The sequence below is a fragment of the Wolffia australiana genome, chromosome 13 (genome assembly GCF_029677425.1).
Source record: "Wolffia australiana isolate 7733 chromosome 13, ASM2967742v1".
NCBI classification, from domain to species: Eukaryota; Viridiplantae; Streptophyta; class Magnoliopsida; order Alismatales; family Araceae; genus Wolffia; species Wolffia australiana.
The window spans coordinates 1,434,797-1,452,498 of record NC_135847.1 but is presented as its reverse complement, the minus strand read 5'-3'; the positions used below and the strand labels follow the sequence as shown (position 1 = coordinate 1,452,498).

Below are 17,702 nucleotides of genomic sequence, written 5' to 3'. Positions count from 1 at the left end.
GTATAAGCAAGCTGATTGCATAATAGCTTTCGTATCTCATGGTGAGAAACTGTATTTGAAACACTGGTCTCCACAGAACTCTATAAGAGAATATGAATCATCATTATTCCATCCGTGTGCGATACCATCGATCCATTCCATTTCCCGTGCTAGTCACATGATCTAAAAGGGAAAAATATGAAAAAGCCTACTTCAAACAAACCTTAATCAGGAAAACCTTGTTTAATTTCATAATTTTTCCAAAGAATTTTCATTTTTGATTGAAATTTTTTCAAAATAAGCATATGATGTTCCGGACTCTGATTTTCTCATTTTATAAATTATTCTCCTGAATTTTAAAATTTTAGGTGGGCCGAATGGAATGGGAAGTATCGTGATGATGTGAGGAGATTCATCAAGGTTACCAACTCTTACTGCGCCTTTTCTTCATTTTCATTTATGAACTATAAAGCATCTATTAAGATGGAAAAGGCAGAATAATAGGAAATTAGATATGAGGTTTTTCTGAGAAATCGACACATCCTAGTTATCTTCAACCTTCCCTATGCATATATTCATTTATACGAATTCATCCTCAGGCTACCTTTTGATACCTCTCCCTCTCTTTTCCTCCTCTCTCTCTCACTCTTGCTTTCTCTCTCTCTCTCTCTCTGCTCCCTATTTCCCGCTTGCTCACCATTTTCTCTCTTCTTCATCCAATCTCTGTCTCGCCCACTTTTTTCTGTGCCTTGCTTTGGATAACACACCAAATTCATCATTTTCAAATGGACAATGTTGCCAAAAAAATCAATTTCTTGTTCTCATTACAAAGGCTCCTCATATTATAATACGTCAGTTAAAGCGCATCCACAGTTAGGCATAAGAAATTCAATGCAGGTGCATTAAAAGCCCATTATCAGCCTCCATTTCACCAGAGAAATTTCATTACTGACTTTCCTGTACTGACCCAAGAGAAGTGCTGAACTTTTCAGGGTGATATTGGCACAAAGGGCGCCTTTGCTAGTCGTTTATCTGGATCATCAGACTTGTACAAAGTAAATCATATACATTGCGTCATATTGTGGTTATTTATCAATTTTATTCATGATAAAGCAAAGAGCCTTTGTTTCTAAGTTTTGTATCTTGCACACTTGTTTGGTTGGTATTTCCTTCAATGACGCCAAGAATGTGAGATTGAGCAGAATAAGACCACCCATTTGAGAAGGAGAGCAATGATATGCTTAGGGCATCATGCCAACAATACCCTCTTTCTATAATAGTGAAGGTTCATATATAGAGGGGGATTACTGGAGCCGTTACAATGGCTAGTTGATGTCTAAGGGAATGTAGCATGAGGGCTTCACATGCTACGTTATAGCAAATTTTTTTTTGAAATATAAAAGGGATGAAAATCCAATGAATCGGTGAAACTCCCCAGCAGGACCTTACAGTCCCTTCACCATCAATCAGATCATATTCAAACCCTCCTCTCTCTGCCTGTTGTCTTCTGGAGCCATGTCGCCTTTAATCCCTCCGCTTTGTGTATAGCTCCATCTGTAGTAACATATGTTATAACAAATTATAATCACAAGATGAAAGTCTTTAACACAGCTCAGTATTAACATCATGATAATTCAAAATTTAACGCCTTTCCATGATATGGGTATTGATCACCCAGTTAATTTTAGATTTTGCTCAGAATACTGTAGAAAGTTAAGATTATCTTTAAATCCAAGTGATAGTTTTGAAGAGGAATTGCTCAACACATCTATTCAGTGAATTACATTATTTTCTCTGATTTTCATATAGCTCATTCTTTTCAGGGAATCTACAGGAAATAACACAAAAGGTAAAGTTGCATAAACAAGGGACTGAATAATTTTATGACTCTAGTCTAGATCCAAGGACATCCTTGGGATGCCTGAATTCACTCCTCGGAATAGGGTGGAAAAGCTTTCTAAAGAATGAACTCCACACTCGAGTTATGAGGTTTTTTGTGTCCGCCTAAAGAGAATTAGGAATCTGAACCCATAAGTAGGTCTGATATTTGACATTGTTGGGAAATAGGTGGTGTGGCCTATTAGGTCCACTAGACCTTAGCCCACTAAGGGTTCCCTCTCTTAATCCCACATTGACAAATCTCTAAAACTCTCTCTCTCTCTCACCCCTATATAAGGGCATGTATCCCTTCTTTTCTAAGTAACAAAGTTCTATCTATTTTATCTTCTTCAACAGACATGTATAGCTTTTAAAAATATGAAGGATATGAAATACTAACAAGTCAAACTTGGAATACTAAAAAGAGTTTTATGACGGTACACACTTCCACAAATCAGGAACTAAATTTCGATATCCATCGATGCAGTACCTTTTGCAGTAGCTTCTAATATAATCTATCCAGGGATTCATGCTTCTTCTAGAAATTACGAAATTCCAGGCCCGCTTCCTTTTTCTGCCTGAGAGAGATTATTTTACCATTTTTATTCAAGAAAATGGTCCTTTGCAGCTGTTTTTATCTACTGATCTGCTAAGTCATCAACAGTTTCCATGCATGATGACTCATCCATACCTCTTTCCGTCTTTCCTGGTCAACCTTAGATGATTGTTTCTACTCCGTCTCTCTTTCTTCGGATGATGAATGAAGATAATCATCCTATGTTACCCATTGTTTTTTATTCCACTCAAAACATTTCTTCTGCATGGTGACTCTTAGAAAAAATTCTGATCTTCAAGCTCATATGCTTTCTAACTTTGATGATGAAACAATTTGTTTTCAGTTATTTGTTCATTTTATTTTGAAAAAAATAGGGTTGATCACCCTTAACAGTGATCAACCCGAAATCAATAATATATATGAACGTGAAATACGCAACCAACTAAATGTTCTGCTCTCCCGTCATCCCTGCCTCTGAAACCGATATAAAATGGAGCTATGAATATCATGTAGGACGCTGTCCTTTGATACAACACTTCCCTTAAATATCACCTCATTGCGGTGCAGCCATTGACCCTGTCAACCTCAAGGACTCTTTCCCAGTTCCTACGTCCCCTGCATGCGCCTTCCTAGATCGAGCCCCAGGGGACCTCTTCGGAAGCCACATCCACTTTTGTGAGCTTATGTGGTCTCCAAATGGCCTAGGAAAATGAGTACTCGAACAAGAATGAGAACAATCTTCCTCTACATGTGTGGACATGGGTGAAACTACGGAAGAGTCTCGGAATATACACTTATGGAAGACTGGTCACAATTCTTCTCCTGTTCAATAGCTATCCAAAAATCTTCACTTTAAGGGGAACCTTTTGTCTCCAAAGGGTTCCTCTTCCGTTGGGCCTTCTCGAATCTTCTTGTATGCATCCCCAACCAAAAAAGCTGTGACTTTCCAACCCCATCCATCCTATGTCTCGTTTGAGGCCTGTAAGTGTAGTAATGCACGCTGCAGGGTCATCAATTCTTCCATCCACAGGTCTGGAAAGACGCTCTTCAATATGGGGTTCCATGTGTATCCCAGCATTCACTAACTCTTGCCTGGAGGTTCCTTGACAGTTCAAAGAGGCGTGGGAACTCCTCCCGTGGTGTGCCTAGGTTCGACCAGTCATCCACCCAATATCGAAAGAGGGAACCCTTTCCGAGGCTGGCTTCTAAGGACCTTTGAATGTGGGTAAAACTCTTTCACATGCCTTGCCAGAATGAAGAAGCCCCTCCAAATGAGAGGTGGAGTGCTGCTCCCGGTTTGTCTTTGTACCATAGTTGTCACACACGACCTGCATCATCTAGCCCCATAATCGTGCCCACCCATTTTGCAAGCAGTACATTGTTCATGTCATGCAGGTGTAACACACCCACTCCCCCTCGTTCCGCTGGCTGGCTAACCACCTCCCAGGAAACCCCATCGGAACCTCAGCCGTTCCTTGCCTCAGTTCCTTTCTAGAAGAACTTCTTCATCAAGGTCTCCAAGTCATGAAAAGATGATTTGGGGAAAAAGAGAAAAGTTGAGACACCTGAGATGGGGACTAAGGTTTCAAAATGACAGGTTGATGTAGTAATGGAAGAAATGAGATATGGCTTTGAAAGAGTACGCTTTAGTAGCTTTGATAACATATGGAAACGGTAAAACACCATTTAATATGGTACTATTTAATTAGAAAAACTAGTTGTCAGGTTCTCTCCAGGAAAAAACTATCTGTAGAAATCCACAGGGTGGATAGAAAGCGGAAGTGAGAGGATAGAAGTAGCCCATTCTCATACAACCAGTTACGGGAAGCTGTGAAATAAAGAGGAAAACATAAACATAGGTGACTGGGCTCTGTCATTTTTTTAAGTGTTATGGGTCACTCTTTGGTTACTGATATCATTACCAAGCCTAATTTTTTTTTTGGAAAAATTATACTAAAGTATTGACACATGTTACAGGTAAACAACAGAAGGCCATTCCACAGCATCAACTTTGTTATTGCACATGATGGTTTTACACTTTACGATCTGGTTTCTTACAATGTCAAGGTACTAGGAGTACCTCACTTTAATCTTCAGAGGATTATCAGACATGAAAACGATTCTTTGGTTACTTCAGCGTAATGAAGAAAATGGAGAGGATGGAAGAGATGGGTGCAATGACAACTTTAGCTGGAACTGTGGTCATGAAGGTCATCTATTTATGATGCTAGTCGTTTCCAGAATTATCCATCAAAATAATATTTTTAACTGTGATTAAAAATATTTATGATAAGAATTATCCATTTATTTATGATACTTGGACTTGCTTATCTTTTTAAGAGGCCTACTTCTTTAGAACTTTTTGAAATGTCTTTAACCAGTCTAAATTTGGGGTCTAGATTATCTCTGGATGGTTAAATGGGGGCATCAAATTGCAAATTATTTTTTATGATTTCGAAACTGCCTAACAGTAATTATTTATCCTTTAAAACATTCTAAATTTTGCATTAAGGAAAATGCCACTTATTCCTCTTTGATATCGGACTCTTGCAGGAGAAACATATGATCAAAATATTCGGGGTTTACGTGCAAGGCAAATGAAAAATTTCCATCTGGCTTTAATGGTCTCTCAGGCAAGTACTATTCATTTTGATCTAAAGTCACAGTAGGGTCCACATGTAATCATCCCATTCCTTTTGTATAAAAATTTTCCATCCAACAATGTGATATGCTTTTAATGGTATGGACTGAATCTTGCAGAACTTCAGATTCATGGATTTGTAAACTTTAATTCATCGATATAAAAGAGGCAACCTTCTTTTATAACTTTAAGAAATTAACAGTGCTACTGAATCCTTAATGACTTCCAGTTAAGTTCTATAACATGGAAACTCATGTAGCGTTAGAATTGGAAAAATCATCTGATCCCGATTCTACGTGAAACTAGCAATTCAGTCTGATAGTTGGGAGATATTTGGAAGAACTGTCTCCTTGTCAAACCTTAATTTTAGGTCTTTGGTGTTGAATTTTTTTTATTGTCCAACGAAATTTGAGGTGGTTATGAATTGGATTGAGGTGTGCATTAAAGGTCATTCCAGTACGATCACCAATTCCGGTACGAATTGGATAGAGCAATTAACTGGGTCATTCAGTTGGGTTGATCACCGATTCCGGGTGATATTCCCTTTTTCTTTCGAAAAAAAACTGGGTCATTCAATCTCATAGTGAAATCAAAATAATCTCTGAAAATAAGCTCAGGTGATATATCTTTTTCCAGAGTAACAGACATCCATGCTTGTTCACTTCTACAATGGCCGAGTCTGACACTCACTTTTAGGAGAATAGGGTTTGGCGATCAGATCTAAATTATCCAATAAAAAGTTGATCAGTTAGATCGATCAAAGATTTGATTGAAGATGGAATCAGAATTTCATTTAAAATTAATTTCATTTAATGGAATCATGATCGATCCTTGATTGATTTAATTGGAAATTTCTTAAATTTGATAAAGGTAGAGTACATTTTGATTTTTCCCCCGGGTCACATTCCTTTTGATCCTTCTTGCCTGACTGTTTTTCTACATTATTTTTTTATCAATCAAACTGAACGATTGATGAAATATCTATAAGGATAGATTGATCAGTCAAATACCATTGTTTTGGCCTTATCAATCCTCAGATCTGATCGTAATTGATCTGAATCGTCCAGGAAAATAAGAGTCTCAGGCCCAATTCAGGACTGAACTCAGGATGTTTTAAACATATCTTTTTAATTATTTGATTCACTTTTATTTTATTTTTTATTAAGACAAAACATGAATTCAAAGGTACTGTGTGGAACTCACTTTTAAACATTCAGTGAAATTTCATGTATGTAGTTTGGCCATTAAAAATGGAGCAAGATATTGAATAATAAGTGCCCAGTTTAAGTCTCTCATCTTCAATTCCTGTATTTCTATGTTAATCTTCCATCCTGAAAACTGATGCCAACCTCAAACCCTTCTAGGGGTATTTCTGTCATTTCAGACCACTTGGGGGGGGGGCATTTATTGACTTCTACTTCAGATTCTGTAGTCTTCCCCTTCGAAGAGAAGCCAAGAATGTTTGAAATATAAGTCTATAGCTGTCCTCGTCCCCTTGACCCAGTCTCATCTCTGTCTCTCCCCAAGTAAACCCCTCTCCCAGTAGATCGTCTCCCAATTATTTGATCTCTTTTGATCATCGCCTCTATCTCTCTGCTTCTCTTTTTCCCTCTTACCAGATACAAACCTGACTGTGATACCATTGATCTACTCCTAGATTGTCGATCTGGGAAACCTAGGATACAGGTGAATGACTGAGAGAAGAAATTCTGGAGCTCGAATTGGCTTCTTCAGGCTAATATTTCCTCTCTGATATCTGTCCTGATATCCAATATCTAGCAAAACAAGATGGATTCCGACGATGATAATGGGTATTGGGACGAATCTCAGTACTGAGGCAAATATTGGATATTGGGATGGATATCACCATGCTGTGGAGGATGGCAGATATTGGTACAGTATATCAAATCTTGGATATCGGGTGTTGAATCCTGATATCCGGATATCAAGATAAAGCAGATGACTTAGACAACATTCCATGTCAACTTTTTAAAAAAAAAAAACAAACCTGTATATAACGTTCTTTGTTGCATGGCTGTTGTATTATAAAGCAATATTTCTGCACTCTTCAACTCTTCATTAGCCTACATCTATGGCCCATGGCATCCACTTAGAAGGCTGGGAGAGGGACCATTCCTCTGTTCTTTGAGCTTGTGGTGCACGTATTGGGTCCAGGTTGGACTAAGTTGTCCCCTGTTGACTTAGACTTAGAGAATCTAGCATTGGTCCTTGATGGTCAATTCCTATCGTTGCATTTTCTCCATGGTCATCGCATACATTGACTGAGAAAAAAATGCGCATCAGAATATTATCTGTAATAAATATTATCAAAAAAGAATCAATATTATATCGTGGATATCTGTAAATCTGATATCCACATCCGATATTGGCATCCAAACCTCAAGACAAAGGCAGATGCAGATTCGAGGATAGATATTGATATAGGATATAGGTTCTGTAACAACTGACGTCTGTTGTCGGTATCCATTATCAGGGTTAAGATTCTGATGAAGAAATTGAGTTCTATCCTCATATCTGCATCTGACATCATCAATCCGGGATGGGCAAACATTACTCCAGAACAATGCATGCAGCCAGAGACAGAATCTGCAGCCCTAGGGAGGATCTCCGAACAATTTTCTTCCTACCCGCCCATACATTTTCCCATATGCTCTTTACTTAAACACCCAAGACCTAATGACTAATATGCCCTTTGAACCAGTACAGTAAAAGGCCCACTGAGGGTCCAATAAAGTTCTATCAGAACTTCATCTTTATGATCTCCTTGAGTTCTTTGATACATATGTTATCTCTCAATAAACCTTTTTCTCATATGAATGATATAGGGAACACCGATGATGCTAATGGGAGATGAATATGGTCATACACGTTATGGAAACAACAACAGCTACGGACATGACAATGCATTAAATCACTTCCTTTGGAATCAGGTGCTATTTCTTTTTAGTTAGTGCTCAATGGCCATTATTATTGTCAAGGTAACTATTATTTTCTTAATAGATGGAAGAGAGGAGAAACGATCACTTCAGATTCTTCTCTGAGGTGATTAAGTTTCGGCATCAGCACTCTATTCTCGGTCGCGACAGGTTCCTTGAAACAGTAACCCTCTTCTCCCCTAAGAGCTGAAAGATATCGGATGAGTTTTCTTAAACTTTAAGAAACCAAACATTTTGATTTTACAATAAACAATACAGGGATAATGCCATGATTCTTCAGGAAACGAATTTGCAGGAGATTTATGGCAAACAAATATTAACTCAAAATTTTCATTATTTTTTATGGATTATGATAACATGCCATGCAGCAAGACATCACTTGGCACGTAGACAATTGGGACGACCAGGAGAGCAAGTTCATTGCATTTACGTAAGAGGAGCTATATCTTCAGATTTAAACTATTTTTCTTCAATAACCAAATGAATAACTTTTTTTTGAATGGGTATGTTTTGTAGGCTTCATGATGAAGATCGTGGGCATGATATCTATTTGGCGTTCAATATTCATGACTCCTACATGGGTGCCCAATTACCTCAACCGCCACCAAATAAAAACTGGCATAGAGTGGTATTCACCTTCTTCCCATTTTATTGAATTTTTTAATCTAATTTTCATGTTTATTTTAATTTCCCTATTTTGGTAAAAAAACTATATAATTTTAAAAATATTTCACTGAGCCTGTACCGTTTTGACATATAAAAAAACATAAAGATTGACAAAAGGAAGTATTTTCAATTTTAAGAGCTCTGAACTCTACTTTCACAAAGACTTGTTAGGATCAAAACGTAACAAGTTATTTACCTGGAACCAATGTTTTCATGATCAAATTCTTGGATATGCCTGATGCCGAATTAACGTTGAAAAAGGAAATCATGTCAACAATTCAAAATGGAATGGAAAGTAATCCGATATTTATGTGATTCAAAGAAATGCTCCTTAGATGTCTGGGAAATATGTCTACCTCAGTGACCCTGATTTAGATTTTAAAACATTCATTTACATTGATAGAGTATGTTTTACTTCTAATCTTATAATATTCTCACATATTAATGTTTGGTTCTGATTTACATTCACAGATAGACACATACCTCAAGCCCCCAGAGGATTTCTCGCAAGACGCTATCGTCATCCTTGATGCTGTTTATAATATGGCTCCATTTTCTTCCATACTTCTCCAGGCAAGGCCCTCATAAATATCTGGCATCACCTCTACAAGGAACTCATCAACTGCTGAAAAATTGATGTTGGTAGGTTTATCTTCTGAGTTTAATAACGAGTTTTTGTTGCTATGTGAGGGTTCGATTTAATAAAAAACGCCAGTTCTTTGGTGTGCGCATTTCATCATTCCATATATTAGTATTCATGCACATTTTTTGTGAGCGTTGCAGGTGAACTTTACACAATTTCCATTATCTGGTTCAGGAATTATATTTTTTCATTAGAAGTGGTGTATGGCATCTCATGAAATCTTCTTATAGTGTAATTTTAAGGTACTTTTTAGTCATGCTTATAAGTTATTGGGCAATTTTTAATGTCTCAAGAAATGATGGTTGCCTGTGAAGGGGAAATGAGGTTTTCAAATATTTACTTCCTTTTTTATTCATGAAATTATTAATTCTCCTTCTAATCTCTGTACACAAGAGGACTCAAAACTTAGGTCTCATTCCATCTCAGCATCTTGATCTACATTGCCCGAACTAACGGATGCTTTGATAAATTTGTCTCGTCATTCTCTCCTGAGTTTAACCGGACGACAGATGAACCCGTTCTGCCGGAATTGTATTAATGTAAAGCATAAGAAACAATGATAAATTAAACTTGAAAAGTTCTAAAATGTATGAATTTGAAAATTTTCCTGGGATCTTCAGATGTTTGAGAAAATCCCAAGAAGATTTTGATTTTTTCTTGAAATAATCCAGATAATGAAAATACTCATGGAGGCCCGAACATTGCACAAAAAATATAATGAAAATTCACTATAAAAGTATGAGAAAACTCATATGCAGAGAAAAATCATACTTACCGATACTAACAATTTCAAATCCAATGGGGACCATTTAAAGAGAAATCAAAACCTCTTAAAAGAGTTTGCAACTGCAGTCTTTGCTTCCTGCCTCCGCTAGCAATTTGCATTTCTGCTTTTATTTTCTGAACATTTGATTGTCATCAGCAAGTCTTGTTCTTCTTCTTATTATTCTTAGAATACCGTTTTAATAATTGAGGGATTATATTGAATCTTCAGTGACATTATTCTGGAATGATCATTAATATTTATAAATTTTTAATCAGTTTCTTCTCCTCTTCTTCGTCTTCCTCAACTTTGTCCTACTGTTATTCTTCTTCTTGTTCGATGAAGAATATTTAATTCAATTTTTTAATTTTTAATCATCATCATCTTCTTCTTCTCTTCTTCCTCTTCTATTTCTTCTTCTTCATTTTACTCTCATTCTTCTTCTTGATTATTTAATTCAAGTATTTAACTTTTTTAATCAGATAATGGAAGGAGAGAAAAGGAAGCGAGAAAAATAGGGACTTGAAGATTCACTCTTGAGCAATAAATCTAGGTGCACATTTACATTAATAAGCTGCATAAATTGTAAGCATCCACTCCATTAGTTACCAAGGTAATAAGACAAAAAAATTCTGAAACCTAGGTGACTCAAAATGAGATTGAAGAAGGAGAGATTAGAGACCTTGATTAGAAAAGGATAAATATGTGTTAAATATACCTCAGAGGAGATGGTTTTAGGAATGAGCTATGTGAGAAGAGATTGAGAGAAGAAAGTCATGGATTCATAAGAGAGATATATTGAGGCTTTTTTATATTGAGCTTAGTGGGCCAAATAGAAGGTAGACATTGGGATGTGTTAAAATATATATATTGAGGAGACCAAAAGAGACATCTTGGGGAAAATATAAATAAAAAATTGTTGGATTTTTTGAATGATTATATTGGGAAATTCCATCATACTTCAGATCCCTATCTCGATCCTATAGGGTTGTCTTGGGGAAATATTATTAAACTATCTTCATGAATGATTTTGGGATCCTCTTAAGGGAAAATTGGTAAAATTAATTGATAGGGATCCTCTTAAGGGATCTGATTGAGAAACCTTGATTAAGCGTGAGTGGAGTTAGAATAGTGAAACTTAGTGGGCCATCCTTAATCTCTTGTTGTGCCTATGATAACTTGCAAATAAACAGGATTAATTGATGAATTTTACATTATATTTATGTGCTTTAATGACCATATTTGCATGCTATCATATAAAAATGAAGATTAATGACTTACACTTTGATTTTACTATTGTTTAGAATTTTTTATCATTTTTTTACATGGTATTTAACCTCACTTCATTGAAGAAATATTTTTTACAGGGCTTTAAATAATTGACTAAAGGTTGGTAAGGGCTTTCATGATTTTCTTGGAATTTTTCCATATTTTCATATAAATTTCTGACCAATATTTAGCCAAGAAATGATTCCACATCATTCGGCCAAAATTCCGGTGAATAAGTGGATAAATATTATTAAAATCATTAAAAAAGAGAGAATGAGCATTATTGGCTCATTATGGCATCGCAAATCGCGATGCCATAACTAACCAATCATTAGTTCGAAAAACCTTTACGACGTGGCGTCGACAAAGAAGAAAAAGTGCATTTTTTCTGTGCTTTTATGATTATTTTTTAGTCGTTAGCACGTACATTTAATGTACGCGCTAACGACACACGTAAATCCATGCACATGCAGCGTCAATTCGCCGCGTGCATTTAATGCACGCAGTAACAGACACACATGTTAAAAAATCAAAAATTGCGTCGTGCTTTTAATCATGAAAGCTGCAATCGGTTAGCCGCATGCATTTAATGCACGTGGCACCCGACACATGTGGGTTGAAATAAATCAAATATTGCGGCTGATTTTGTCGTTTTATGCTTTTTTTTTAGAAAAATAAAACAAAGGGCAACGTGGCTTCTTTATAGCCGTTCAAAGAGACGAATCATTCTCCAATGATTGTGGGCGGCGGACGGGGACAATCACGTATCAGAATGTGATCCGAGAAGGCAAAAAATGAGAAAAATAATGCCGACCAATCAGAAAAGGCCGATTTTTGAAATATTTTGAAGAGAGATAAAAGATCCAACGGTGGAGATTAAGCGCCAGTAAAACCTTGATATCTTGAGATCTAGACGTCCGATTGGGCTGAATTTTGAGGGCATGTTTGTCTTTTGCCCCTCTACATTACCTACGGTGGATCATTAAATAGAGGTCTGGAAAAGGGCAAAATTCACTTTTTGAAGCTCTCTCCAAGGATTTGGCCAGGAAGGACACAAGAGTTGCTTTGGAAGTCGACAGTTCTTGATTTTGCACTCAAATTTGTAAGTTTCTGATTTGTATTTCAACCTTCTTCTTGAACGATTCTAAAACGCCAAGGCATGGGCGAAATGTACATGCCCTAGAAGTGGTTTTGAATGAAATTAGCACTGTATTTTGATTCTGATTCAAGATCTGGTTTTTAATCTTTAGTTCTACATCAATTTTGAACATTTTACATGATTAGATTTTTAATTTAGGGTCGTATTTTATCTTTTCCCCAAATTCTTCACTTTCTCTCTCTAGGTTAATTTGTCTAGTTTCTCTCTCTAGATTTCAATTTTATTATTTGGAAATTTAATTTAATATATAAAAAAACCTAAAAATAAAATTTGATACGAAAATTCATCCATCTTGAACTCCAATTTCAAAATCTCTTTCTTGATTATTAAATTCCCAATTTTTAGTTCATAAAAATTGTCTTAAAATTATAATAATTGAGAAATTAATAATCCAAATTAATATAACCTTATAATTGAAATATTTATATCTTTAGATTTTTGACTGAAATATTTAAAATCAAAATTATGTTTTTTTACTTGATTTTGATTAATTAAAAACCATTATTAAGTATAATTAAGGTTTATTAATTGAAAAATTAATTCTTCCTTGAATTAATTCACTAAATTTTGGATAAAATTCTTGCTTGCTGCCTCCCTGTGGTTGGACCCCTTGCTTGCTCTATATTCTATATTTAGTGATTAAGTGTATTTATAAATTTTATTTTATAAGTCTAAACGTGAAATCAACGACATATCTACACGTATTTTAGGCTTATCAGCCTAGTGTGAAAGTAAGAGGAAAACTATGGGAAGAAAACTAGAATGACTTGTGAAAATTTTGTCGAATTATTGATTCAGAGTTTCAATGTATTGATTAATTCGAGTCAGAGATAAAAAAACAGAAGTCAAAGTCAAAAGTTGACTTTAGGAAAAAAGCTCAAATGCAAGAAATTACTTAATATAAGCTCATTTATTTATATTTATTTGATATAGTTTTATTTGATTATATAATCTTTAGAGATCAAGACATACAGTGAGAATTTAAAGACTAGTCTAAGGGGGCCACTTCAGTGGCCTGTGTGGTCAATATCAAGGTTGTAGAAACCTCATTCATGACAGCTAAGGGGGCCAAGTGAAGTGATCTGAGTGATTTCAAGAAGAGGAGGTGGAAGAAACACACATTAGACAAGGCTATGAGGGGCTAGTTCTTCACCAAATTTTATTTCTTTGATATTCATATAAAACCATGTTTCCAAGCATATTCTTGGGTGTCTTCGAAGTCTGTATAAGTCTTTATAGGACTACAGACAAGGATATCCCCAGGAAATGAGTAAGGGACTAGCCCTAACCTGTATAAACCCTCTTTGTCTATCTTTCATCCATTTTCCACTACATAGGTAAACTATCACCTAAACATTAAGTTAGAATATTATAAATAAATATTGAAATACCTAATTGAAGTATACATAGCCACATAAACCAACATTCCAGACCAAGTATCTTTTCAACCTTCATGAATGATTGAAGAGAGTTTCCCTGTGGGTAATATTAAATTAGAATTATGAAATTAATTTCAAGGAAAATATGCATTATTTTTAAAGGGGCTTTGATTTAATCTTTGTAATGTTCCTACTTGTTCATTTAAATTTCCATGTTTTAATTTTTGATATCATTTATTATTATAAACTATCTTCATATTATATAAGCTACTAACAATAACATCATTCCTAAGTTAATTCATGTCCTTTATACAACTCATAATTATAATATGAATGAAGTCGTATTTATATATCAAAAGGACGAGTCTTCTGAATTTATCCTCTTAAAAATATTTTTTCCAATTTTAAGTCGTTTCATGAAGTATGAACACATTCTTTGCCTTCAGATGACCTAGATATAACAATTTTCTATCACCACTAAAATGAATAAATACTATGTGCATCAGAAATAAAAAACATGCCTTTGAATAATCATATCATCTAATGTATTTATCATAAATTTATCATGTGATAAAATCATATTCTTTATTTTTGTTCTTTAGGATGATTATTAATGGATTTATGAATATAATTTGAAAAATATTGAGAATAATTATACTAGGAATTCAAATATAGTTATGTTCATAGTAGTACAAAAATTACTTTTGACAATATACACAAAATTTAAAATGTGGCAAAAAGTAGGATTTTATAAATACTTATAATTAGTTTCTAAAAACTCATAGTTCATAAAAATCAAAATAATTTTATCCAGAGAAAATAATAATACTTATATAAGTCCTGTTAATTAGAAAAAAATGGATAAGAGCATATAATTATAAACCCATTTACATTGATTTTTTATTAATTTTAATAACTGATATAAAACTCATCTCAGCTCAAAGTGTCATGAAAATATCCATTCTCATCCTCTCATCAAAATGTTGATTGCAGAAATTAGCTATATTTTATATTCAGATTTTAAAATTCAAAAATATTCTAGGAGTTTCAAATTTTTATTTTTATTAATATATGTAGAAACCATATTTTACTTATCATTATTTTAGGAATAACGTCATGGACATGAGCTCCAGTTCTGAGAAATAGTCAGTGAGTAAAGTTATACTGGATGAATTTTTCTATGAAGCTCATATATAATGCATGAAATTAGGTTTTGTAAAGCCAATGTAATTTAAATAAAAAATTGAAAAAAAAACATGTTCTCAACTATATTTCACGTGTCATTAGAATTTTTTTGGAGATTTGTTCAGGTTGAGCCTATGCTTGATGCCTCAAATCCACCAAAAGAAAGTGCTTTGGTGTTTCATCGATGAGGAAAGCAATCTACATGGATTTATTAATATACCTACCTTCCCAAGGCTCTTGGTCATAAAATGACATCAGAGATTCTTTATTTCATCAACAGACATGCAGCTATGAAGAACTTGGATATTTAATCCTGTGATCATTACCCTGGCCCATAATGTCAAAGGTTTTTCCCGGATGAAAAGGTTTTTTTGGTGCTTTTTTTTCAAGAAAAATATTTCACATTCCTATTTGCTGAGACTAAAAGAAAACTTTAGTCCCACATTCAACAGATGCATTTAGAAATGGGAAAGAATTTGGATGCTTATCCAACTCCACAAAGACAGAAATCACAGAGTAAGGAGGTTCATCTACTCTATAAGACCTCCCCTCCAATGGGATTTCACTCAATGGGCCCCTTAATGACCCAACTCTTCAGGTAGATCGGTAGCACCCTTGACACACATTTATTTTAACCTTTGAAATTCCAATTTATTTATAATATTTAATTTATTATTAATAACTAAAAATATAAATTAATTAAATTTTACAAAAAAATAAAGTAAAAATATTAGTCCCCCCTTAGACGTTAGATGAATAATGGGTCGATTAAATGCATGGAAATTTCTTCATATAAATTTGGTTACAAAAGATTATATATTTTGATGAATTCAAGTAAAAATGAAATTTACTAAATAAATATAGTTTATTTTGATTTATATTTAAATGTCATGTATTAATACTGAGCCGACGCACATAAATCACTTGATATTTTATAAAAGTCACACGTACTATATATGTATATCTGATTTTCACACAGAAGGAATATGTTTGTAACAAAATAAATTAGTAAATTATTTTAAGAAAAAAATTATTATTCAATGCACTCATTGAGCATGTATTATCCCAAATGTAATATTTTTTCACGTGTTTAACAGAAACCCTAATATGCATTTATATTAGGGATAATAACATACACATTTATATTTTTTTATTAAATGACCTTAGGTTAAGTACAAATTTTTAGCAACAACTTAGTCATGCTTATTTATGCAACTTCAAATATTATGAATTAAGTGTAACTCTCATATCAAGGTTAGGGAGGATTAATTCTACTAATAAATCATATAGAGGGATATTTTGCATGATGTCTAATTCATAAAATATAATGATATATATTTGGACTTCATGAATCTACGTCAGGAACCATCACAACATTTGTGAGTCATCTAATTTTTAAAATCCAAGGGACCGAAAATTTTAATGTTAAAAATGTATCAGGAATATAATCCAAATAGGAATAGAAATTTAAAGTAAAAACAATTAGATATGAATGTCCCTCTTTAAATTGTAATATTCACAAAATGTGTCCCATGTGTTGATGCAGAGTACTTCATATCATAATAAATTTTTTCCTAGAAAATTATAATGATTAGAAGACAATATGATTCACCACTATGCTGATCAATATATGTCATGAATATTTTAGTATTAACTTATGTTTCACAAAATAATTAACATGCCTTATATGAAGTTATATATTGAACTGAATGGTTGATACTTCCATATATATATATGTTCCATAGTTTAATGATAATTCTAAAAATTCATATCATGATGTTTCATTGTCAGTTTGCGATTATGAATACTCTTTATCAATTTATAATTTTGATATCATCTCCATAGTGGGGCTTTTGTTTCTCAACAAAATATATTCATTCGTTTTGATATGGAAAGTTTAATAAATTATATTCGTGCTCCTAACTTTTTCATCCTTTCGTTTTGTGAATTTAATATAAATACATTGCCGAAAGTGTTAATCCGAGATCAGTAGGCATTTGACAATTGTTTTTACCATTGTTGAAGAAAAGAATATGTATATATACTATTGTATTTTATTTTCTGATAAGAGATGGTTTTGTTTTCATAAACATATTTTCATTTATTTTAAAGATAGAAATAAAAATCCCTCTTTTATTTTATGTTAATTATTTTAATATTACTGATAAATTTTCTTCCTTTTAATTTAGTGATAAGTTAATTATCAGTCTCTAAACTTTGATTAATAGTGACCTGGTGGTAACTAAATCCATACATTTAGTGATAATAGTTTTATGGTGAATTTATTATATATATTTAAATAAAAAAATAAAATATGTGATGAAATTTTTAAAAGAAATATTTAAATTTTTTGTGGCACGTGAGATTTTTACTTCAGGTAATTCAGGTAAATATGTTGATGGGAAGCAGGTTGATAATTTATGAAAAGACATTCTTTATTGCCTAGATTTAATTAAATTTTGAGGCGGTCCACCCCACCCTCTCCCCAATGACACATGTCAAACTAAGATGGGGAGATAAATAAAGGTCCAACAGATCATGATTCCGATGAATGGGGGAGCCAGGCCGAACTTCATCTGAAGCTAATTGGGATAGTAGCTACTAGATACGTTGAGGGAAAGACCTGT

General features: G+C 33.9%; 1 protein-coding gene across 2 annotated transcripts in view; it reads left to right on the top strand.

Annotated features, from left to right (window-relative positions):
- Positions 1-9,439, top strand: part of ISA3 (isoamylase 3) — a 42,442-nt gene extending 33,003 nt beyond the window's left edge. For both annotated transcript variants that reach the window (XM_078584677.1, XM_078584676.1), the window contains 10 exons: positions 348-399; positions 972-1,034; positions 4,391-4,480; positions 4,551-4,623; positions 4,967-5,046; positions 7,901-8,005; positions 8,076-8,174; positions 8,380-8,441; positions 8,528-8,639; positions 9,149-9,439. In XM_078584677.1, coding sequence (XP_078440803.1) covers positions 348-399; positions 972-1,034; positions 4,391-4,480; positions 4,551-4,623; positions 4,967-5,046; positions 7,901-8,005; positions 8,076-8,174; positions 8,380-8,441; positions 8,528-8,639; positions 9,149-9,265 — 853 coding nt within the window. In that variant the 3' untranslated portion in view covers positions 9,266-9,439. The remainder of the gene's footprint in view (positions 1-347; positions 400-971; positions 1,035-4,390; positions 4,481-4,550; positions 4,624-4,966; positions 5,047-7,900; positions 8,006-8,075; positions 8,175-8,379; positions 8,442-8,527; positions 8,640-9,148) is intronic.
- Positions 9,440-17,702: the final 8,263 nt, after the last annotated feature.